We start from the raw sequence: 24011 nt of genomic DNA on the forward strand, positions 1-24011 counted from the left end.
TTTTATCAAAAATACAACAAATAAATAATCATTTTAAAACCCGAGAATTGAATATTGTTTATGTAAGTAAATTTTGTTCTTATATCTTGTATTCATATTAATTTTTCAAACTTGAGAAAACTTTATTTAATTATTTATCACATTTAAGTAACATTTTTATTACCAATACCATTTCATACTTGCATGAGTTGCCTTAATTTTTTCATGTACCTTGTATCAATTTGATCTATGATGTATATTTGACTTCCAAAATATAATTCAACATGTATACCTACATTTAAAAATATATTTTAAATCACACAAATAGAAAATACATTATAAATTATGAAACATTATAAAAAATAATAATTTTAGATTTATGCACTCCAAAACACAATGTCTAATTTTCTTAATTTTCGAATAGGATGATTTGCAAAATATGAATCACTCAATAAAAAAAAACAGTAAATCTAAAATCTTTGTGCGGAATTATATATGAAAGAATAATTATTAAAGTATAGAAAGAAAATGTGGAATTAGAAGTAGAAAAAACCTACCCAATTAAGAGTTTAAGTTTATATGGTTACCGAATAAATGTTTGTTTTACTTTGAAGTGTCTAATAATCCAGACCTAATGTCCCACTCTTTTTACATTAGCTACTAATATTTTATTTTAGAATGGACATATTTTAAGCAGATAATGAATATATTCATTGTATTGGTAAATCAAAATTTCATACAAAATATGTTCACATTGGTAAATCATAATTAGTGGTCATCAAAACCGATCTCACCTCCGGACAATGTTTCTTCACTACAAAGAACCTGGTAATACTGATAAAATGAAAGCAAAGCAGGATCACCACAATGATATGTGATACAAAAGATTGGGCAAGTTGGCGTGTTGCCAATTACACAAGAAAATGTAAATCTTATATAAAAAGAAAAAGAAAGAAAAACTAACGACAACATGCAGACTGCTCTAGCTAGACATCTTCACTTGATCACTAGATTGTAGTGCTTGAGAGGCGAAAAACCTAACATCAACATCTGGATCCTCACTCAGCTCAACCAGACAGGGACGGATGGTATTCTCAACCACCTTCATTATTCAAACCATAATTACGATAAGTAATTTAAGAGACGCTAAAAAAAATTATGCATTGGGAGAAGAATTGGGACAGAGATTTTCAAGTGATAACATTGCCATTTACCACTACCAAACAGTCAGCTTAGCTTTCAACTAACTGGTTTTGTAACCCAAGGCTTTTTTCGCAAACAACTAGTTTGAAATTCTTTTTATAGTGAAGAATTGAACACAACCAATTCAACGTAGCATAAAATAAATTACAACAAAAATTAATCTGGACCTCAATATTTCTAAACCAAATTAATAGATAATATAGCTCCTCTGATTAATTTTCAAAATACTAGATTTTTTAGTTTAGAGTTCCATACTGTATTGTAGTCCAAGAAACTATGGGATGGAAGCATGTTAAAGATGAAACCTTAAATGGAAGAGCTACTTACAGACTGATCAACGATTGGGATGAGAGACTGCAACACTTTGGCTACATTGAATTTGATATTAGGCACCCTGCAATACATGTTATGAGTATTGGCTCAAAGGAAGACACACAAAAGTAAGGACTCCACAATTTTACCTATCTTTTGATGCATTAATGACCAGAGGGAGCAGTTTTGAGGTAGTAATCTCCGAGCCCAAAACAGGAGCCAGTAGAGAAATTGCTTGTAGGATCGTCATCCGATACAGATAGTGTGGATCAGTAACCATGTCCAAAACCTGGAAAGGATACAGCAGTTCATTAGATAATAACATTCAGGACATACTTTTATAATCCTTGAAGTACTAAGAAAAGTGTCTACTACAACAAAATTTTCAGCTCACACTCTACAAGTAGATAGAATAGAATCTTTCCCCAGGCACAGCACCCAATTCCAAATCTAGGGCTTCTATAAATGATATAAACCTTGTTTTCCTTCTCCCCGATGGCTTTAAATAATGTAAGACTTTCCCTTTTCTTTTCACTTTAACCCTTTAGCCCTATGTAATTGCTTTTGCAGCTCGCAAACCCATTCCAACAGTTAGTTTCATTTCTTGATATCGTGTGCTTACTTTTTCATTAACATTATTTATAAATCAATATTATCATGTAATTTTTTTGCTTTCTTATTAGTCTATAGTTGATTATGGGCTTTACGCTAACGCTAAGATGTCTACACCAAGAAACCTATATTAATAGTAATAGATCTTTTAAAAAAAAATTCATGACCTAAGCAAAATTGGCCGCAGATAGAAGTCCTACAAGTAAAAGTAAACATTAAGGATGTTCTAATGATATCACTGGTGTAGGAATCTTTTACTGTAGTTCAAGGTAAAATATACTGAAAATGTACATCAACAAACTAAGTTTCTGTTTTCAAACCTGGGGAATAATGTGTTGCATTGCCCAATCCGGTCCAAATTCTTCTGCTAAGCGTTTGATGTTATTTGCGGCCGCGTCACGGATTGAGTATACCTACAAATACATGAACATACATTAGAGTAAGTCAATATGATACAACCAATCTAAATAATTGAATAAATAGCAGAACGGCATTGAAGACAGCTACCCCCCTAGTAAAAAGGAAAGAAAGAATAACTGGCTTCACTACCAGAAAATTTTGAATATTTTTTATAACCGACTCAATGGAGGATTCAGTTTAAACCTTCCATAAAAAAAAAAAAAAAGACTTTTAACCTCTATATAAAACATTGAGTGGTATTTTCCTTTTAGGTCTTTCTACAGCCAATCCTAAACCACCATCAAATTGAAAATCAAACATAAAATAACTTGCACTAACTTTTGCTTGTCCTTTTAGCCCTCTAAAATTAAGATATCTAAGTAACACCAATTTTTATTCTTTTTCCTTTTCATCTAAACAGAAAAGGCCACGTTTCCAAATACATGTCAGATATAAGCACCATAAAGAAGCCAAAGTATTGTAGTAGAGTTTGACCTGACTTGTTTATTTAAAAGTAACGTTTTAAATTTAAAGCTAATAACGAGAGCTTTAAAATTAAAGAAAAAACCACATTATTATTATTATTATTATCGTCATCATATTGACAAACAAAGAACTTCTTAAGAAATACAGAAGGAACTACTACAAGATAGGAAATCCTCAAAAGCTAATCAAAAAGAAAAACATAAAAATCAAGAAGATGAAACATGTAAGAATGCATGTCAATCTCTCGGAAGAACTATAAAAAAATTGTCCTCCTAGAAAGTCCTTTAGCCCACAAAGAAGTTAAGTGTACAACCTATCCAAAATCCTTTAGGCATTTCTTTCTAACCAATTATGCCAAAATGGAGCACATTGGGCAAACCCAATCTTCATCAACAGCACCGTACAAATTCCCAAAGACATGTAATTTTATTATTTCTTTTAGCTTAAAAGATATAGACTTGCATAAACTAAACATTTGTTTACCAATAAACACACACACATACACACACACATATATATATATATATGAAATTTATAATAATATTCGTCAAGCTCAAGACAAATAACTTGTTTTCAATAAAATAGACATAAAAAATAAGACTAGAACCAATTGAAAATAATTGCACTTGCTTCACAAACCTTGTCCTTTAGCCATTGCATGCAAAGAGCACCGAGCTTATCATCAAAAAAGCCTACACCCAATTGGCTTGCCAATAAGGGTATATATTCTATGATAGCAAGTCGAACTCTCCAGTGCCTATCCTCGGCAAGCTCAACAATAGCTGGCAACAGAGACTGAGATAACAAATCGATACCAATAACCTGCAATCCACATGTAAAATTAAAAGTTTCTAAGAGGGAGCGTATGAAAAACAATAATTTTGAAATGTACATAGCCAATCTAAAAGAACGTTGAATTTTAAGCCACAAACCTGATTCACTTGATCAAGCTTGCTGATAATATTTAGCCTGACATCAGGAAATTCGTCTTTCAAAAGAGAAAGGAAAATAGGCAGGAGTTGATCAATTGTTGCATCCTGCAACCACCACAAAATTATTGAAAAAACAAGGAATCGTAAATTGAATTGCTTTTAGCTAGGAACAGTATCAAGAGTTAAGGAATAAAATCAAATATTTCTCACACCAGAGCAGTGTATTAGAAAACAGAAACAAACGTGCTAGTATGAGGAGATGAAAAACAATAAAGTGGAGAAAATAAGCAGAGGTCCAAAAATAAAGTGGAGAAAATAGGTAAAGGTTTTAATTTTCAGTTTTTCATATTTTGTACAGACCAGAATATTATTAACTATTTTTTTTTTCTGTAAGGGGATGGCCAAATTTTGGAAAGCAAATAGATCAAATCCTGCCAAAGGCATTTATGGATAGTGATAAATATATAACCTGACGTTTAATGCCACTGCAAGTGATAGGTGGAGGATCTAGAAATTTTAAAGTGTGAATGGAACGAAACAATACACAGTAGGCACAAAAAAAATATATTTTAACATTTATACCAATAAAAAAATTAATGATATTGAATAGAAATGTGATCGATCTATTAGTCAAGAAAAAACAGAAGAAATAAAGTCCTGAATGAAGCATCTGATTTGAAAGATAATTCTTGCCATTTTTTTATGAAGAGAATTAAAATAAGGAGAAAAGTAAAAATAACAAACTATGACCTTAAACTAATTTGTACATTTAAAAAAGGATAGTTTCCCCCAAAAGCAAAATTCTAACGGAAAAATAACTAAGCAAGAAAAAAGGTATATAAAATTGAGTTACCTGAGCAACAGCCCAAGTGATTAAGGTAAGGTGGTGAATTGATTAAGGTCATAAATTTATCTCATGGTAATAACTCTAGCATGTAAAATAATTTTATTTTTTCAAAATCTTTATTCAACATATTGATGAGTGAGGGCTATTTAAATATGAAGTAAACCACGAAATCATATCCTAATAGAATTTTAAGGTAGATATGGCAATTACCCCAAGTTATAATAGGCTAAAACATAACTGCCATGACAAAAGAGCATAACAAAACATATTTAACTATTGATGCAAATTGGTAGGAATTTTGTAATTACGTAATGTATTCTATAAATATGGAAATACTGTAATTACGGATATGATGAGCAGTATAATTGTGTAGCCCTTACCCATTATGCTTATGGCTCTAATTATAAATAAGAACCTCCATTGTGTAATCAAGAAACATGAATTAATTCACACTACTTCTCGTTTTTCTCCCTCGTAACAATTAAATACTTAAGTCACATTTGGAAAGACTTCCTTGCTTGCTAAACCATTTATTCATGTTATAACCTAAGCCATGTGATTTTCTATCCCTTTTCAAACACCTTAGTAGACACATTTGTAAATGTTCTAATTTTGTGTTCGCAAAATTTAAGAGCTTAGATAAAGCTTCGTACCTTCCCCAACACTGGTGCCATTCCCATTATAACGGAAGCCAATGCAGAGCGAACATGTTGAGATGAATCGCTTGATAGCTCCTATAGCAGGTAAAGTTGATCGATTGTAATTGAGCTATTATCATAAATTCTAAAACTGTAAGAGTCCCAAAGTAACTGTATACCTTCACACAGGGTAGAATATGCTGAATGGCAAGTTCCGGACTTAGTATGCGGGAGAACTTAGTTACTTTCCCAGCAGCAGCAATACGTACTTCAGCCTCATTATCACGCAGCAGCCTAACATAGGCAGGAACCAATTCTGACCTACAAATGCATAACATTTATATCAATAGTCAACTAGAATGTAGGAAACAAACATTTTAAATTTTTTAAATATTGTCATAGATTATGAAGAAATTAACTTGTATACATTAAATCATGAAGCATAGTAGTTTTATTGTACCAAATGAAGAATGTTCAGTGGTTAGTAACAAACAGACTTTCTGATAGAAGACATAAATGGTTACCTGGTGGGATCAGGACCAACAGCTTCGCATAGCTCATATAGTTGATTTGCAACCATGTAACGAACACGCCATGACTTGTCCTGTATAAGAAGTAATTCAACTATGTAAATGTGACAAAAACAAGCAGAAATTCACTTCAGAAAGTTGGAAACAACAAAAACCAGCAAAAACCAAATTATTTTTTATTTACTCTTTTGGCGTTCAATATTGAGAACACGAAAAAAGGTTCTTTAAAATGACAAAAAAGGATGAGACTACTAAATATGAAAGGCATGCAGATAACTAACAGTAAAACCATAAAAGAAGGGTTAAATATGTTTTTGGTCCCTCAAGTTTTACTGAAGTTTAAAATTAATCCCTCTTCGAAACTTTTGACCAATTTAGTCCTTTATCTTTAGAAATGCGTAAATTTAGTCCTTTAAACCAATTTTTGTTAAGTTTATCTGACGTCTCAAGCACATTTCATAATAGTATTTAAATTGTTTTTATTGTTTGACACATTTTCACTTCAATGTTAACTCAAATATTATCATAAAACATGTTTGAAACGTTAAATAAACTTAACAAAATTTAATTCAAATGACTAAATTCATGCATTTCTAAAGATAAAGGATTAAATTGGTTAAAAGTTTCGAAGAGAGACTGATTCCAAATTTCACTCAAACTTGAGGGACCAAAAACATATTTAACCATAAAAGAATCAAACTTCAAGAGACCTGCATCAGGATTAAACTAATTCAAAACTGTCAAATAACTCTTGATGCAATTCATTATTACTCACAAATCAACAAACTCATGTCATGCGACTACAATAATTAAATATGTACTAATGCAGTGGTGTGGGGAATGTTATCACCCTAGCAGGTCCATTTCCAACTTTAATCTTTTAATTTGAATTAGTTTAAGATTATCATTCTTCCACCAAAAAAAATCTAGGTACAGTGCATCATATTCATTCCTGTTAGTAGCTCAATAAAATTTGTATTTACGCAAGTGTATGGTTCAAAAAGTAATAAATAAGCCACAATCATGTGCAAAACAAGTAGCTATAAAGGGGAAATAAAGAATCCTTTCACATAATATTGTTTAACAAAAACAAAATACTTTTCCCACACCATTGTGTTCTGTCCAAAATGTTTAGAAGTTATTTAGATCTAAGTTCTTTTAAATGGTTTATGAAGTTTTCTCCCTCTTCCTCTACCTTGTACTAATAGCCTGTCCTCCATTTAATCAACTCTATTTCTTCAGCTTCTATTGGTCTTCTTTCACATGACCACTTTGGTGCAATTCTACATTTTTTTTCCATGATAGGTGCTACCCTCGCTTTCTCTATGTTAAGAGTAGAGTAGTAAGCTTGTGTTTAGTATTCTTGAGCTATGAGGGTAAATCTATCCTTTGCACTGTCTCGTACTACATTTTACTACTACTAGGAACTAGCCTAGTTTACTACACAAATAATATACTATAACCACATTGAAACAAGTTTCTCTTATTCACAAAGTTAAATTTATATCCTAATCTTATCTACTCTTTTATGTCCATCCTCTATTGTTTGTTATCATGTCGGCAACACTAAACTTAAGCCCTTGTTGGTACTATGGCTGTGTAGTAAGTTGTCACTAAGCTCTGAAACAATATTACAAAGCACCAAAAATAAATAGTTTTGCAGTTAAGTGTTTGCTTTCCATCGTACATTCTTTACATTAGAATAAAGAAATTTGAACGGATAATATTTTTCACACACACTCTTCCTGTGAAACAAAACAAATTTATTTGCATAGTGGTACATATGTTTGGAAAGGAACAGGCCACTAATTAAACTTGTATCCAGCCTATCGATCTACTCTTACATATATAGTTAACTAAAGCAACCCAAATGTTGCATTCAATTTGATAAGTGTTGGCCACAAAATGGCTATAAATCTCTACATATATAGAATTACAAATGGTCAACAAACCTGAGAAAAATTGACTATGACAGGAAGAATATGTGCCACACAATCCTGAGGCTCCAACAATTTTCCTAGAGCTGCACAACCCTCAACAGCAAGCAGCCGAACAGAATCTTGATCTTCAAGACAAGAGTCAAGAAATCATTGGTTAATACATGCAATTCCATCCAGCCAATCAACTTAAAAAATAGACTAAATAATTACTCCACAAATGACTATAAAGCACTAAACCTGTATTCATTTCTCCCATTAGTCAGTCTAATATACTGACAAACAAAAACTTCAGTATGCTAAGTTTCCTGATAATATTATAAGGAAGAATGATACACTTGTTCTATTCATGACTAGCAGTTATGTGAATTTCACTCGAACAGGTCCACCATCTGGCCTCTTCGTAATTAAAAATATTACTGCTGTTCCTTTTATTGCAAAGATCAATAACAAAGGCAGCATCTCAGTGAAAGTCTGCAAGTGTCTGCAGTTATTTATAAACATTTAACATGCATATTTTACCTTTTATACCAAGATTTTGGACTAAGAGGAAACTAATATTTATAATATTATAATATTTTTTGTATTCTAGGGTCTTTACTTTGATGAAAACCTTTCAGATTAACATCACGAATGAAATAGTTGAAACTTGTCTAAGACTCCAAAAATACCTTAATCAGATTCAATCTTCTATTTAGTTTTCAGTTTCTTTCTTGTTGATCTTCTGAACTTAAATAGATCTAATTCCCAATCTAGACAAAGTGATCAGAGACAAACATAAATCCCTAGATGAAACAGATAGCCTGAATAATGTCATTCACAGTACCTAGCTACGGGGGTCCTCAACTCATCTAAGCAGCACTTTGAAATATATACAATTACAAACTCTAAAACTGTTGCCTCTATCCTACTCTTATATAACAGATTAATGATGAGATGATGGAATTCGCCGCATCATCTTCACATACCATCTTGTGTAAGATCCTCAAACACAGACATGACGTCTGATTTCAAGTGAGGAGCTTCAACGGTGGCAGCAAACTTTCCCAAGTTTGTGGCAGCAGATCTCCTAACCATAGGCATATCATCTTGACAGAGCTGGCCATATATGGCTCTCAGTTCAGTCTTCACCACCTCCGGCGCACTAGGGTAAGCAATATGGAACAAACCACAAGAAGAAACTCGTGCTGTGAACCACTCGCCAGCAGCCAGCCTCTACAACAACCAAAATAACAAAAACAATGAATCCCACTCAAACCACAATCAAACTCATAATACAATCCTATTTAGATAAAAATACCTGGTGAACGAGTAAAATGAATTGAGGCCTAAGCTCAAATCAACGTATGCATTTAATTTTTAGAGAAATTATTTTCATAAACTTCTCCGAAACCTAAGGGGCATAATTTGATTTTATAGCTTATGGAAAACTCACTTCTAAGTTCTTACAATAAAGTTTATACAAACAAAACCTAAAATGATGAATAAAAACGCAGTGAAACTATGTATATGTACTACCTTAACTAAAGGAATGAAGTGCTCAACCAAATCCTGCTCCTTCATCTGAGCTCCAATCCTACACAGCGACTCCACCGATTTGTCTCTGACGCAAGTTTCCTCAACGGTGCAGAGCGTCTCCAACGGAGGAAGAAGCACGTTAGCGTGTTCCACGCCTCCCACGTAGGGAATAAATACGCCCAATTCCTCGGCCATTGCGAGAAGCACTTCATCGTCATCGTCGTTGTTCTCGCTGAGAAACGGAATCAGTTCCTTCCGCGTTCGCTCCTCGCCAAGCGCGCGCGCGATCGTGGAGAGCCGTCGGATCGAGTTCAGCCGCAGCTGAATATCCTCGTTCTTCAGCTCATCGATCAATACGGCAATCGGATACAGAGGCTGGTCCACCATCGCCATGTGGTTTCACCGGATCCTCGAAAACTGCAAGGATCGAAGATCGACGATTCACTCGATTTCAATTAAGCAAAAATTCAAAACAAAAAACGACAAAAGGAAAGAGCGAGAAAGAAACTCGAAATCTACAATACACTTCTTGATCTAAAGCAATGGAGCCGTAGTTCGGAGAGAAATTGAAAAAAAAAAAAAGTGAGAAAAAAATGAATGAATGTGTTGGTGTGGCAGAGAGAGAGAGAGAGAGAGAGAGAGAGAGGGAAGAAAGAGAAGTGATGTTGTGGCACCTGAGAGGGGATTTGTTGAAGGACGGAGAGGAATGGGAATGTAGCGCGGATCGGATCTGCCGTTTGGATAGAGAGAAATTTGGTTTTATAATTTTCCCTGGAATTTCACCATTCTCGAGGGTGTAACTGCTTGTATTGTTCATCATTGGCTGCAAATTTCTTCTTATAATTGTGAAAAAAAAAATATTATGAAAGATTGTAGCGTACATATGATTTCTTTAGAATAATTGAAATCAAACAAATAATATGCACTGTCAATTAATTCTTCTATTGTAAAACAATAGTTTTTAAATTTTTAATTTGTTTACTTTCAAATTAATTTTTTGTATTGATATTCCTAGGTTGGATTGTAAAGACAAAGTAATCCATACGTTGAAAAAAAAAATTACAGTTGTACCAAACTTTTACTCTATGGTTATTGTGAGTAACTGAAAATATAGATAATTTACTACTAATAATTACCGTGTTTAGGGATTAATATTAAGGTTTTAACCTTATTACAAATTATTAATTTATCTAATTAAATTTATTACAATTTACTTTTAATTTATTATCTTCTAATTATAAATACTATTCATTTGCATGTGAGACAACAAAATATCAATTTCATATAAAATTGTTTATTGTCTTTTGTATTATATTATATTTTTCAAGTATTGGTTTTCAATTTTATATTATTTGATTGATTTTATGAGATGTATATCGAAAGAGAAACGTATAATATTTAATCTTGTCGTATATAATAAAAACAATACTTAATCTCAATTCACTCTTTATGATCTTTTCGTCATGGATTGACTTGTTTTATTGTTATTTATTTTTAACATTCTTATGGAGAAAATATATCATTGCTATTCTTGATTATAAAATTCAAAAATAATATTATATAATATATTTATCATGAATATGCTTAATTCACTACCAAATAAGTCTAAAAAAATTATGTATATAAAAAAATTTCTACTAATAACAATGAAAGTACAACAAATGAAATTGTGACTCACTTCAATATTTGATATATGATTTCTAAAATGATATATGATTTCTAAAACTATTGATTTTTTCTATTATATTAAGTGATGTTTCAACCTCTTCTATTTTTAAACATTTTGATAACGATTTATAAAATAATGTGATACTAAAATTGAAATTGCAATCAAGATCTTAAGCTTTTGAAGTACTTTCTTGAAATTGAAATCTCAAAATTGTTCAGAACTTCAACTATAAGATGTGATGATTTATATTAATGCGGATCTGCTCTTGATAATAAAATATGAACCAATGGATACTTCATATTTCTAGTGGTTACATTATCACATGGAAAAGAAACAAAAAGTTGCAATTAGATCCACTACATTGAACTTAAAGGAATGGTCTACGAAGGTTTGTGACCCGGTCCAAAATTTAGGTATGCGCAACTTCCCATTCAACTATATCGTGATAATAGAAGTTGCAAAAGACATTATTCAGTACCCTATTCAACTCAACATCACCTTAATAAAGCATTGCAACATGTGAAAGTTGATAATTTTTTCATCAAGAAAAGTCTGAAAAATATTATGAAATAATCAAACACTCGATCCGAAAATCAATTGACAAATATTATTATGACATGTCACATTATTGGAGATTATAAACAAGTTAAGAACATATACATTCATTTTCCATCTCGAGAGAAAGTATTGATACAAAGATATTTGATTACATAAATTATAAAATTGTAGAACAATACAAACTGTGATACAATGAAAATTTCCTTAATTCAATCGTGATTTATAAACTTTCTTGTGTAACCGGTGTTTGGTATAAGTAAAATGCCATAAGAACAAAGTGTCTATATATACAAAATAATACATAAATTAAAATCATAAACTGAATTATTTTTTGTTTTTATCATACAAAAGTTATACAAATGAAAATCATAGAGGGTGAAATACCTTAGAAATAGCACTCGGGTTGATTTAGGCGAGTTGTTGTTCTCGGATTACGAAGTCAGTAAAGAATGATGGCTTTGAGGTTGAGTTCAGATGATCTACAGAAAACGAAAAAAGGTACATACACACTCTGATTTTGGGATTTCAGCATTTAATTCAGATTAGTCCATGCTGCCATTTCTCAAATTCTCAATCCTTTCCCGTCAAAACATTACACAACCGGTTCCAAAACCCCCCAGTTGTTGTTGGAGCTTGCTCAAGAGGGTCCTTAAATTTTGCTCTCTCGCCCAACTCTTCGAAAGAATCTACAAGGTTCTGAAGCCTTGCCACAAACTCAATCAGAAGCGATGTAAAAGTGGCTAGAGACAAAGAACTAGCACTTTCATACGTTTTAGATTCTTCCTCTTTTGTCACTGCATCTGCTGTGAAGGAAATATGAGCAGGCCAAGATATCTGTTTCCTGAACATGTTTTCATCACCAACACCTACAGGTATCTTCTCAGGAGCTGCTTGTTCTCCCCAACCTTTTGGAACTTTGACGGCTCTGAGATCAAGCACGGCTTCACTTAGAGACTTGTACTCCAGAAAGTGTCTTTCTTCATCCACGTGCAAGAGATCTTGAGAATCACCCTCCCCTCTTGGCCGGTTTCCGATTTCCCAGCTCTCTGAATTCACAAGGAGGAAGGATTTTTTGTCAATCTTCTGCTGCAATTCTTCTGCTGCCTCGTGTACTTCGTAAAGAATGTCGTCCTCGCCTAGTTTCTCCATTTTTTTTACTTTGTTTCCGAGTTCCCTTAGAATTTTCGCCCCTTCAGAACCTACCTTCTGAAGCTCCCTTCTAAAGACTTGTCTCTTCTCTGGTGGTGCCTGTTTATTATAAGGGAGGCTAAGTACATGTGTGTTTTTGCATAAATCATAAGAATTAAAATTTTCCAACTATTTAACTTTAAATTATCCGAAAATTTGAAGTAAAGATAATAAGAAAAGTAATGCACCAAATTCACTGAAATCATAAGCAACTATCACTTCAAATTATAAAAGTGTCATTGTACTCCCCAAAGTTACTAAAATGGCAGTCATTTTAGTCCCTAATGTTGTCAAACATCAAACATTCTAATCTTTGAAATTAAAAAAATAAGAACCAAAATTATCAATGGTCGGTGTAAGGACTACAATTAGATTTTTATAATTTAAGGCACTACATTAACTAGTGATTGTAATTTCAGGGAGTAACTTGGTGCCTGACTCCAAAAATACATAGTAAAGGATATTTTAATAGATTGAAGTGTGTTTTTAAGATTAGAAGAGAGTAAAGAAATAGAGAAGAAAAGTTTCCCATTTTTTATTTGTAAGAACTAATTACAAGCTAAAATATGAACTGTACATAGAGAAAAACAGTTAATAAATAGTTAACTATTCCTGATTCCCAACTAACTCCTAACTAACTCCCAGATCAATAAAGTCTAAACCACATAATAACACCACTTATACATGTTATGGGTAAATTATTCCACCAAAGTTTCAAGTGTAATAAATCAACGCACGCAGAGGGTACCTCCTAGCAGTAATTTGGTTACGTCAGTTACTTCATATGATTAGGAGCCATAACAGCAATTGTAGAAGTAAAAATAAGAAAAACTGGAATGCATTATACCAATATACTATTTTTGACAAGATATAGAAAAACGAAATAGAACTTTGGCCTCATAAAAACTTGAGTTTAATGCAGTGACCATATTCAACCTACGAGAATGAGAAATGACAGCACTGATTAGCATGTCAAATATGAAGAGGTGAAAACAACGTCAAGTTTATCCGTTTTTATGTAAAAAATAACAGAAAAGGAATTTTAAGCCAGAAACAATATACTGAATCGCAGTACGTATCAGGTACCAGTAGTACACAAGGGGAACTTGGGTTAAAGTTAAGATCTACTGCATCTCCCTGAAGGAATTTTGTGTCTTTGTATCAATGAGTTAACCTTAACCTTTTCGTAAAATGGTATTAGAGCCTGATTACGAACCCAATGTCTCGAATTCGAATTGGGGAGGAACCTACTCCAACAAAGAAGGAGTTCTGAATTCACCCGGCTGCCAGGTGGTCAGTTTATGAAGGAGGGGCCTTTGTTAAGGAACCTAACTCTCATATCATTGTTTCGAAAAGATTAACCCATTCTTACAAGGACATAAAATTCCTTAACAATCTCTAGTTCAGCCACTAAGAATACAAGATTTGGGGGCTAAGGGGTTAATATTGGATAACAAAAGTTAAGATAAGTTGAAGCAATATTAGCTTTCTGAACTTGGGGACCAAAGTAATTGACAGTGGATTACAAAAGAAGAAGCTATATTCCAGTATGTCTGAGTAAAATTGATTTTTTCCAGGTCTAAGGTTTACAATCAGTAGACATTTCTCCATAAACCCAAATGGCTTAATTTAATAGTCGATCTTGGTTTAGGAAAAAAAAAACCTTAGATACAGTTTGTTAAGTGCTTTTGGTTTTGTTCTTTAATCATAATTAAGGGTTCAGCTGAATAACCTATGCTGACCCATAGTGCAAATCCTTATATCAAACGTACTTAAGGAACTTCATATAAGTTTTGTTCTCATGAACCCTCAGGTTGTGACCCCTCACATTGCTAACCTCAAAAGACCAACAGTCGAACCTGGAATTATTTCTGTATCCCCATTTAAATAAACTATCAATTGTTTTTTAAAGAGCTTTTATAGGTTAACAAAGTATTTTTTAACAAAGTTTGACAAACTTCTATTTAGGTAAAAAAATATTATTTTATTACTTTATTTTAATTAAAAAATAAAAAATTAATATACTTTAATTCCATTTGTAGAAACTTTGTTAAATTTGTCAATTATTTTGTCAAAAGATAATTTTCCTTTTTTAAAACAGTATATGAATCAACCTTGAAAATTACCTCTTCTCTAAGTATTACACATTTAAAGGGTTAAATATGTTTTTGGTCTCTTAACTTTCAGTGAATTTCAGAATTAGCCCATTTCAAGATTGTATCTGAGTTGTTTACACTGTTTGACACATCTTTGCCTGAATGTTAAGTCAAATACTATTATGAAACGACACATTTTTGCTTTAATGTTAAGTCAAATACTATTATGAAACGCGCTTGAAATATCAAATAAACTTAATGAAATTTGATTAAAATGACTAAATTCACGTATTTCGAAAGATGAATAACTAAATTAATCAAAAGTTTCGATATAAACTAATTCCAAAATTTACTGAAAGTTAAAGGACAAAAACATATTTAACTCATTTAAAACACTTAACATGGAGGGAAATAAATTGAGAATGATAACAAAATTTTAAAATAACATATCATCACAAGATCTGCATATTGGAAAACTACATCCTAAAAACCGTCCACCAAAAGTAAATACAAAAGATTCTAAAGACTCTGAAGTCTTTGGAACAGAAAAGTTATAAGAAGTACCTGTATTTCAGAAAGTATACATCCATGCATAGCCATGACCATAAATGCACAATGCCTTAGAGCCCCACTTACTTTCACATAATTTTGCCAGGGATATCTAAGCATTTTATATCTACCATGAGGTGGCTCCCATACAGCAAAACCCATCTTCAATAAGAAAGACGTATCAATGAGTCAAAAGGATAATCAATACTTTGCTTTGAAAATGAAACAGAACAAAAATAGATGATACCAATGAATCCTCTGTGCTTGTAGATTCAACAGCTGATCTGTAGCCTTTGTAAACCACATCCTCTGCAGCTTGGTATGTAAGAATTTTAGAAGGAACTCTCTCGTATTCAACACAATTAAGATAGTTATTAACAACGCCTGAAAAAAGAAACTCAAAAGCTTTATTCAACCAAAGAAATAAGATTATGAGGCCACACTAAAATATTAGTTGCTAGTCTATTACAATTCCATAAACTAAGACAACCTTCCAATGATGCAGCAACGCCCACGAAATTTTTTGCCACAAGATTATGCAGATCCTCACCAGCCCATATTGGATATATACATACATTTATCCCGAGTGCCACAGCAGCACCAAGTGCAATGAGCAAAAATCTATTTATAGCTGTTTGCACAAACTCTCCTGTTCGATACCCTGATACAATAATGTAGCAATAGGTGATCAAGAACACACGGAAACCATATTCATAAGCCTTCATTGTTGGATATTGTTTTGCATATGTGGCACAAAATCCTGCCAGTAATACATAATAACACTGTCAGAACAATGCATTCTCAAAAAAGGAAAAAAATGATGAATCTTTATCAGCATATTAAGAAATAGAAGTGATTCAAATTCCAGACCTACAGTGAAGATGCTAACAGTTATGATGAGCTCTTCCCATTTTCCAGCCAACTGTGATAAGATTCCCATTGCCAAAGCTAGACCTCCAGCTAACAAAGTCCCCAGTCCTCTGTTAAGCCCTTTGCTAAGAGTTGCCCCTGCAGGAGTACATTTTCAAAAATTATGTTTATAACTGTGGTGTTAGGCCCAATTTCATTGGGCCCAGATTGGTAAAATACCAATCTTATAAAGGAGATATGAGGGATTGAATAGTAAATAAGAGACTTTAAAGACGAACAATGGAATTAAATAGGACGTTGTGAGATAATAAAGGCAACAGAGGAGCTCAGAATTTAAGAAAAACAAAGATAAATAGGCTACTGATGCTAGGAAAATGGCAGATATCTTTTTGGATGTTCTAGTTGACTGGATTTTACCTCTTGACTAAAACAATAACTTAAATTAGAATTTACGAATACATGTTTTACTTCAGCCAATGATTTTTGATAAAAATATTGGATTTAAGATAAAGTACATGAACACAGTTGAATTAAATATGTAGAGGCCTTGGAACATGCATGAGAAAAAACTATAGCCTGTGATTTCGTTCGTTACAAGACAGCAGAAATCTATAAGGAAACAAAAGTAAAATATATTTAATAAAAAAAAACAATATTACTTTAAAAGCTCAAAATAATATTTAACAAACAAATTGAATTTTCCCAACCACTGCCCTGAAGGCACTAGTCAACAACTACTTTTCCTTAGATTAGTATTAGTTTTCTAGACAAACTAACTAAATTAACAGAACCAACATATCACACTACCACGATAGAATGCTTTTAACCGAATTTCTTCTAGCTACTACTCCCCAACAACCAATCAAAATACCATATAATATGTGTACTCAAAAGGTTTAAGGCCTTTATGCACTAATACAGGCATATTTTTCGCCGATCCCCCTTGAGGAAGAGGTATTAAAAACCCAAAAAGGAAACAGAAAATAAAAAAGGAAACAATTATTTTAATCCATAGCTTATACCAATGACACACAGAAAACACTTTATGTTAATTAGGTCTTATGATTAAAATAAAAAAAAAGAGAGAGACATCAATAGACATCAATTTGGTTCTCAATCGCATGTTCCAATTTTGTATGTTACTTTAGGTTTAATTTAAGTGATAAAAGGACCAAGTTCGTGCTAATTATACGAACCACGTGCAATTCTAGACACTATAATAATATATGTCTGTCTGGAAAGGAAAAAGTACAAGGAAAGAGGTGTACTTTTTAAATGTTAAAAAATAACGCTATGATTGTGATGAACATCATAAGTATAGATAAGAATTTAATTCAGATATATAACACTGTATGAGTTTTCTACACCGAGCCTCGATTAGAAAACCGACTCAGGCGCATCAGTGTATTTATGTATATATTATTTATATATATTATTCGATATATTCAACTTTAAATTAGCTATAATTTCAATATTTGCTAATCTCATCTTAGGGAGCAAAATTCCAAAATATTTTTTTAAAAGTAAAAATTCCACAGTAATTTAGGTGAGGAGATGTAATTTTTTATTTTTATAATTTCAATTTTTATAGTATGTATGAGCTACAGTTGTCCTCAGGAGAAATACCCTTGGATAAATAGCATAAGACACTATAAATAACAGTGTATTCTACACTCAAACTACATAATAAATCCAAAAAAGAAACTCAATCCAAAGAAACCCTAATACTTTCTATTTAAAAAATCAAATTCAAATTTTAATATAAAAAACAACAAATGAACCGATTCAGGTGGGGACAACTAGATTCTTGACTTCAAGTAAGCAGTATATGAATTAACTAAATAAGATTAACTAGTAGTATCAAATTAGAATTTACATCCTAAAACGTTAAATGGTGTGTTAATTAACAAAAATTCATGTAGTGGTTTTGATTTCGAGTTCAAATATTCCAGTTATATTTGTCTGTGATTGAAGCAAGATTGTTCTGAAGAATTCTGAAAAAGGAGAGTAGATTGAAGGTTGAAGATACCTATGCTGAATTCGAAGACCACAACGACAGTGAGAATAGCCCAAACGGAGTATCGACTAACGTCCTCAAAGGGCTTTTTGAGGAAAATCAGAAGCGAGAGGAGAATGAGAGCGAGTCCCATTTTTGCGGAGAATATGATCTTCCTGGGATCAGACATCCCCATCTCCCACGCTCGCGCTGCCACGCGCTTCATGCTCTTCCACGCGCCGATGATCATGTCGGAGACAGCGCGGTACGAGCAGCATCGCCTCCGCGGAGAGTTGTCCTCCTCGTCGGACTCCGGCAGCGCGATTCCAATTTGGGAGTAACCTCCGCCCTTCATGGAGAGCAGCCTCTCCTTCTTCTCGGCGAAGCTGTGACGGAAGGAGCCCAGCTTGGGCACCCTCGCCGCCGAACTCATCATCGCCGCCAAATCGGAGCAAACGAGAATCTGAGAAGTTTAACTAAACGCAGACGCGATTTTGGTGTTGCCAGAAATGTGGATTAGTGTTTTCCAAACGTGGCGGTGTGTAGGAATGCTATAGAAGTTAAGTCGTGTTTGTTTGTGGTAATGAAGAGTCACGATGTACAGAACGTGATTACACGACTTCGTTTTTATAGCAATTGTATTTTGTACAAGTAATCATCTAAATTATTCTCCCCTTTATTTATTTATTTATGTATATAAAGTGTATCTCTTTCGTATATCCTATTTATTTACCTTCTTTAAATTATTTATCATATTTTTCTCTTTTAATTCATTTTGTTTATGCTTTTCATATTACTCGTATATTTAAATTAATTTCATTACGCTTTTTTAAATAAATCATACCTTTTAATAATTATTTTAAAATAAATAAAGTTAATATAATTTTGAGTAAAATATAAAAACATTCTTTTAACTAAAACATAATTGATAAAATATTTATTTAAGAACTAAAAATGTTAATGTTAATTTCTTAAAAATAAAAAGAAGATTAATAACCATTTTAAAATTAAAATAAATGTGATAACATAACATAAACGAGGTGATGTTAAGATCTTGTTGAGTTTTGACACAGCTTTAAGAAAAAAATAGTACAAATTTTAATGTGTGTTTTAATGATCAAAACAGGTTCCGAAATTTGGTGAGTTTGCTATCAATCTTTTAGGTAATAAATTGATTAAAGGGTTTCATTAAAGTCTATTTATGTAACTAAAAAATGTTAAAAAAATATAAATATGATAATTTTAAGTTGATTTCATTTGTTAAAGTATACATAAATAATGTTTATTCTTTTTCTAATGTAAAATATTTAATGTTTTGTTAATGTAAATTTGACTACATTCGACAACTACTTTAATTTAAAGTTTAGGTTAATTCAAGTAAACATAAAATAATATTTGATTTTTTATTAATGGTGAGTATTTAATGATTAGTAACTATTTTAAATGTTTCAGTTCATAGTTATAATATGTTAAAACATCCTTTACAAACACTTTATATATATATATATATATATATATATATATATATATATATATATATATATAACATCAAATAAATACTAATGTAGCATTTAATTATAAATTGATTGTATATGTTAAATAGTTAAATAAATACTTTTACTTAATATTAACTTATTTTACTATTAAATGCATAACTCTTTTATATTTTAGTGATAGGATTGAGGTTAGAACTTAGGGTTTAATACATAATTCTCCTACCAAGTAAAATTTAAAATTAGTCAATTTTTAAAATTTTTGATAAATTTAGTTTTTTATTTTTAAAAATACGTGAATTTAATTTTTTTAACCAAATTTTGTTAAATTGACAATTTTTGACACTATTTGACATATTTTCACTTTCATATTAACTCAAATATATAATAAAATGTGTTTAAAATGTTAAATAAATTTAAAAGATATATGATAAAAATGACTAAATTCACACATTTATAAAAATAAAGAACTAAATTAATATAAAATTTTAAAGCATAACTAATTTCAAAATTCATTAAAATTTGGTAAAAAAAAAACATATTTAAGCATGGTTCTTATACTAATTTATCTATCAAAAGTCAAACAGCACATTAATTAATTTTCTCACAATAATATTATTTCAGAGCCGGTGTGCTGCACCACTTTAAGAAACTAACTAACTTCGTGCGAAACTCAATTCCAATAATTTGTACATTGTCAACATTTTGAAAAACAATAATGTTCTATGAATAAAAACTTATTATTTGAAATATAATAAATTTCGGTTATGAAAAAAATTACATTTTTATTGTTTGAAAAAAAGAAAACAAGCTTTAATTTTACGTGTATAACTGGTTAAATTTTTGGTTGAGGAAATAAGTGAATATATTTAAAACTATTACATCTTTTAATATTTTTAAAACAACAAAAATGCATTTGACTTCTGAATATCAACTTTAAAATCGAATGGTTGCATTTGATTTCTTATACACTAATTAAAATTGTTTTCGTGTTCTAACATCATTTTCTTTTATGGGGTTACTTTTCCCTGAAAACATTAGTTCTCATTTATTTATTTATTTTTTAATATCACTCCTTTTTAGCATTTACTTAAAAGAAAAAAGAAAAAAGATTACAGCTATTATTCTCAGATAACATTTTTGTTTTTAAATCAATTCCGTCAATGCTATTTTTAGAGATAAATATATAATATATAAACAACACATTTGCTTACTCTTTTTTTGTTCTCACATTCGTGTTTGATAAAATATACCATATGCACAATTTTAGGACTTGGACCATCTTACAACGAACTATGTGAAAATCTAGAAAATCACATTAAAAGAGTGTTTATGTTTAAAATAATGAGATCCTATTATTATTATTATTTTAATAATAAACCGCTTATATATAAATAGAAATTTCATAAAAGGATTTCATTATTTAGAAAATACTATCTCTAAAACTTCGTCCTCTAAATTCTCTCTGACTTCTCTCTAAAATATCTTACCATTCTCTCATCCTTTTTGAAATCAAAGACCGCTAGAGTGATCACTACGGTGAGATCTCCAAGTCTGTCCGATCAGAACCTTGAATTGAGTAAGTTATAATTCAGCTCTTTTCTCGGTCTTTTCTTGAAAACCTTGCATGTGCTGTAATTTATATCGCATGTGAGGTTTGCGTATCTTGTAAAAATTCTTTGTCGATCAGTGGCTCTAATGATGTTCTCTGATCATGTTTCTGATAATTTTAGGTTGATTTGTGAGCATCGGCAATGGAAAAGGGGTTTTAGGTTTTTGGCAGTAGATTGTGCGAGTTAATCAAGTAAGGGGAGCTGATAATTGGATTTAATTAGAGGATACAATGAATGTAATTGTGTGTAATTAGAATTGATTGTTTGAAGTATGATGGAATGTGAATTGTTTGATGTTTGGTATAAGTGAAATTGTGATTGCATTGTGTGAATTGAGGTTGAATTGGAAAATGAACACTTGAATCATGGCTCTAATTGGTATCATCTCACTTTGCTTAAAAACCATTTTGAAAACTAGACAACACTGCCACGGAGGTGCCAATTTGGGTCATGAAATCAAGTGAAACATCTCCTAATGAAAACCATAATATGTGTTGTTTTCTGGTGTGAGGCTGAGCCTCAGAATTCAAGGCTGAGCCTCAGAATTCAAGGTTGAGCCTTGAAAAATGCGAGAGGATCAGCGTTGAGCGCCAGCTGAGCGGTGCCCCAGCGCTGGGACCCCTGTAGATCTGGAACGAAATTTTAATGTTGAGGCTGAGCGTTGGAATCTGAGGCTGAGCGCTGGTTGCCAGATTTCATGTGTTTGCTATTTTGTTGTGTTTCATTGCATTAACTGATCTGAAATGAATTATTTTGACTGTCTTAGTATGCTTTGAGTGAGATTGGGTGAATATGGACCTTTTGTATGTGAATTATGGAGGAATTTCATAGAGAAATTCTAAGTGTATATGAGGTAGGGTACGCAAAGACATAAGGACTCAGTTTTGGTTGGTATCTTGATGCTCCAATAACCATTAAGGCTCATATAGAGTATAATGAGTTATGTCGTGAGGAGTAGCAGGAGGTATTAGCCATTGGACTCGATCAAGTCTTTGGCGCGAAGGAGACTTACCTAGTGTGATGATTGGGTGATAACCCCTTGAGGCCAAACTCTGCAGAGTTTAGGAATCATACACCGGTGCAAGCCACCAAGAGGTCCGATGTTAATTGCATATATCCGGATAATTGAGTCTAGAGTAGAATGACGTGTGAGTATAATAATGTTCCTGCGTGAATTTGTGATAATTGATTGTTATTATGCTCTTACTCTAATGTAACCTTCTTTAAATCATTATTAGCTTACCCTACGTGTTTTATGTTTGTCTACCCTTTGTTTTATTATTTGCAATGATCACTTAAATGTGTAAGCAGAGGAGGCTGCAGGTGGAGAGTTTTCGCGTGGTGTTGATAGTAGGACTGAGCAGTAGTATCTAAAGGTCCTATAGATAGGTGTGTTTTGTAATAAGTGGTTAGAATTTACCTTTCCTTTTTTCTAAAGGTCTTGTACATATAATATTGTCATTACTCAGTATTGGATGACTATATAATATTATATTTAACTTCCATGCTATCTGCTATCTGTTTTAGGTTATCACTATATAATTTATTTAGTAATTTAAAAGCTATTAAATGAGATGTTACAAACTACGATACATTTTCTTTAATTATACCTTGAGAAACTAAATATTTAAAAAAAATTTATTCTACTTTTTTTTCGTTTTCTTTCATTTAGTAATTATAATAACAACTTTCTTCACATATTCGTTATTATGTCAAACTAAAACGATGGAGTAAATATGAATGTAATTTCTAGATAGGAAGAGGGGACATCGACTTATCTTTTGAGTACTTTTAACAGTTGTTTCTTATATTAAATAATTTTTTCTTTGAATTTTAAATATTTCAACGAATAATTAATTTTAGTAATTAAAATTCTTGAAAAAATGATGATGGGAATAGGGACTAACCTACTCTCTTATTTCTCTTATTGGGTATATATGTATGTGTTTTTTATGTGTAAGTGTGTGAATATAAAGTGAGATGCAATTTTTTTTTTTTTTTGTAAGGGAGTAATATGAGCTACACAACTATACAGAAATAATTATAAGCTTTAACAAGCTATGATTATTTAAAAATACACCTTTTAACTAAAAGTTATTGTTTAAAAATACAATTGATTTATGAACAAAAAAACATATTAATTTTTTCTATAAAACTTATACGCTCGTTTCAGATAATAAAGCATAATATTGTTGATTAGGTTTTTTTTTTTTTTTAATTTTGATCACGCATGTTAAGAGATTAAATATAATTAATTTTAGTTAACTTGTATAATTAATTGTTGGTTGACGTGTGCAAGGTTTAACTAATGATTAAATTTAAAAAACTCACAAGTTCTAGAAATAGTAATCATCACACTTGAAAATAACAATTACACCTATTCTCTATTTTCATCTTCTCTATTTTTGTCTCTTGCCATATCCATAATGTACTTAATAGTAAAAGCACAACTTTAAGAATGGCTAATAAAAAACAAAAACAGAAACAAAATATGCAGTTTTAATCTGATGATTTATACAAGCAGAAACAATTATTTAAGACATCCATAAACATGCGCCAAAAATACATGTTTCATTGTACTAGAGA

General features: G+C 31.6%; 2 protein-coding genes across 6 annotated transcripts; both read right to left on the bottom strand.

Annotated features, from left to right (window-relative positions):
• Positions 1 to 664: 664 nt before the first annotated feature.
• Positions 665 to 10213, bottom strand: LOC114182322 (serine/threonine-protein phosphatase 2A 65 kDa regulatory subunit A beta isoform-like). 4 transcript variants are annotated; one of them, XM_028069177.1, is made up of 14 exons: positions 10068 to 10213; positions 9394 to 9810; positions 8844 to 9090; positions 7891 to 8003; positions 5933 to 6012; positions 5588 to 5729; positions 5424 to 5504; positions 3924 to 4028; positions 3631 to 3813; positions 2427 to 2519; positions 1644 to 1783; positions 1510 to 1576; positions 944 to 1081; positions 665 to 813 (listed from the first exon to the last, which is right to left on the bottom strand). In XM_028069177.1, exons 2-13 carry the CDS (start codon positions 9784 to 9786, stop codon positions 962 to 964), a joined length of 1764 nt encoding a protein of 587 aa, XP_027924978.1. In that variant the 5' UTR covers positions 9787 to 9810; positions 10068 to 10213; the 3' UTR covers positions 665 to 813; positions 944 to 961. The 4 variants fall into 4 exon arrangements, with proteins under 4 accessions (XP_027924978.1, XP_027924975.1, XP_027924976.1 ...); XM_028069174.1 differs by having other exon boundaries at positions 665 to 1081; positions 10068 to 10212; XM_028069175.1 differs by lacking the exon at positions 10068 to 10213 and adding an exon at positions 9913 to 10008 and having other exon boundaries at positions 665 to 1081.
• A 1158-nt stretch (positions 10214 to 11371) lies between these two features.
• LOC114182320 (aluminum-activated malate transporter 9-like) lies at positions 11372 to 18924 on the bottom strand. 2 transcript variants are annotated; one of them, XR_003604059.1, is made up of 7 exons: positions 18353 to 18924; positions 16324 to 16461; positions 15944 to 16213; positions 15701 to 15837; positions 15469 to 15615; positions 12005 to 12868; positions 11372 to 11614 (listed from the first exon to the last, which is right to left on the bottom strand). XR_003604059.1 is itself a non-coding variant. In XM_028069173.1 (6 exons), exons 1-6 carry the CDS (start codon positions 18753 to 18755, stop codon positions 12191 to 12193), a joined length of 1773 nt encoding a protein of 590 aa, XP_027924974.1. In that variant the 5' UTR covers positions 18756 to 18924; the 3' UTR covers positions 11905 to 12190. The 2 variants fall into 2 exon arrangements, 1 of the variants encoding a protein (XP_027924974.1); XM_028069173.1 differs by lacking the exon at positions 11372 to 11614 and having other exon boundaries at positions 11905 to 12868.
• Positions 18925 to 24011: the final 5087 nt, after the last annotated feature.

Source organism: Vigna unguiculata, chromosome 4 (assembly GCF_004118075.2).
Source record: "Vigna unguiculata cultivar IT97K-499-35 chromosome 4, ASM411807v1, whole genome shotgun sequence".
Lineage (NCBI taxonomy): Eukaryota > Viridiplantae > Streptophyta > Magnoliopsida > Fabales > Fabaceae > Vigna > Vigna unguiculata.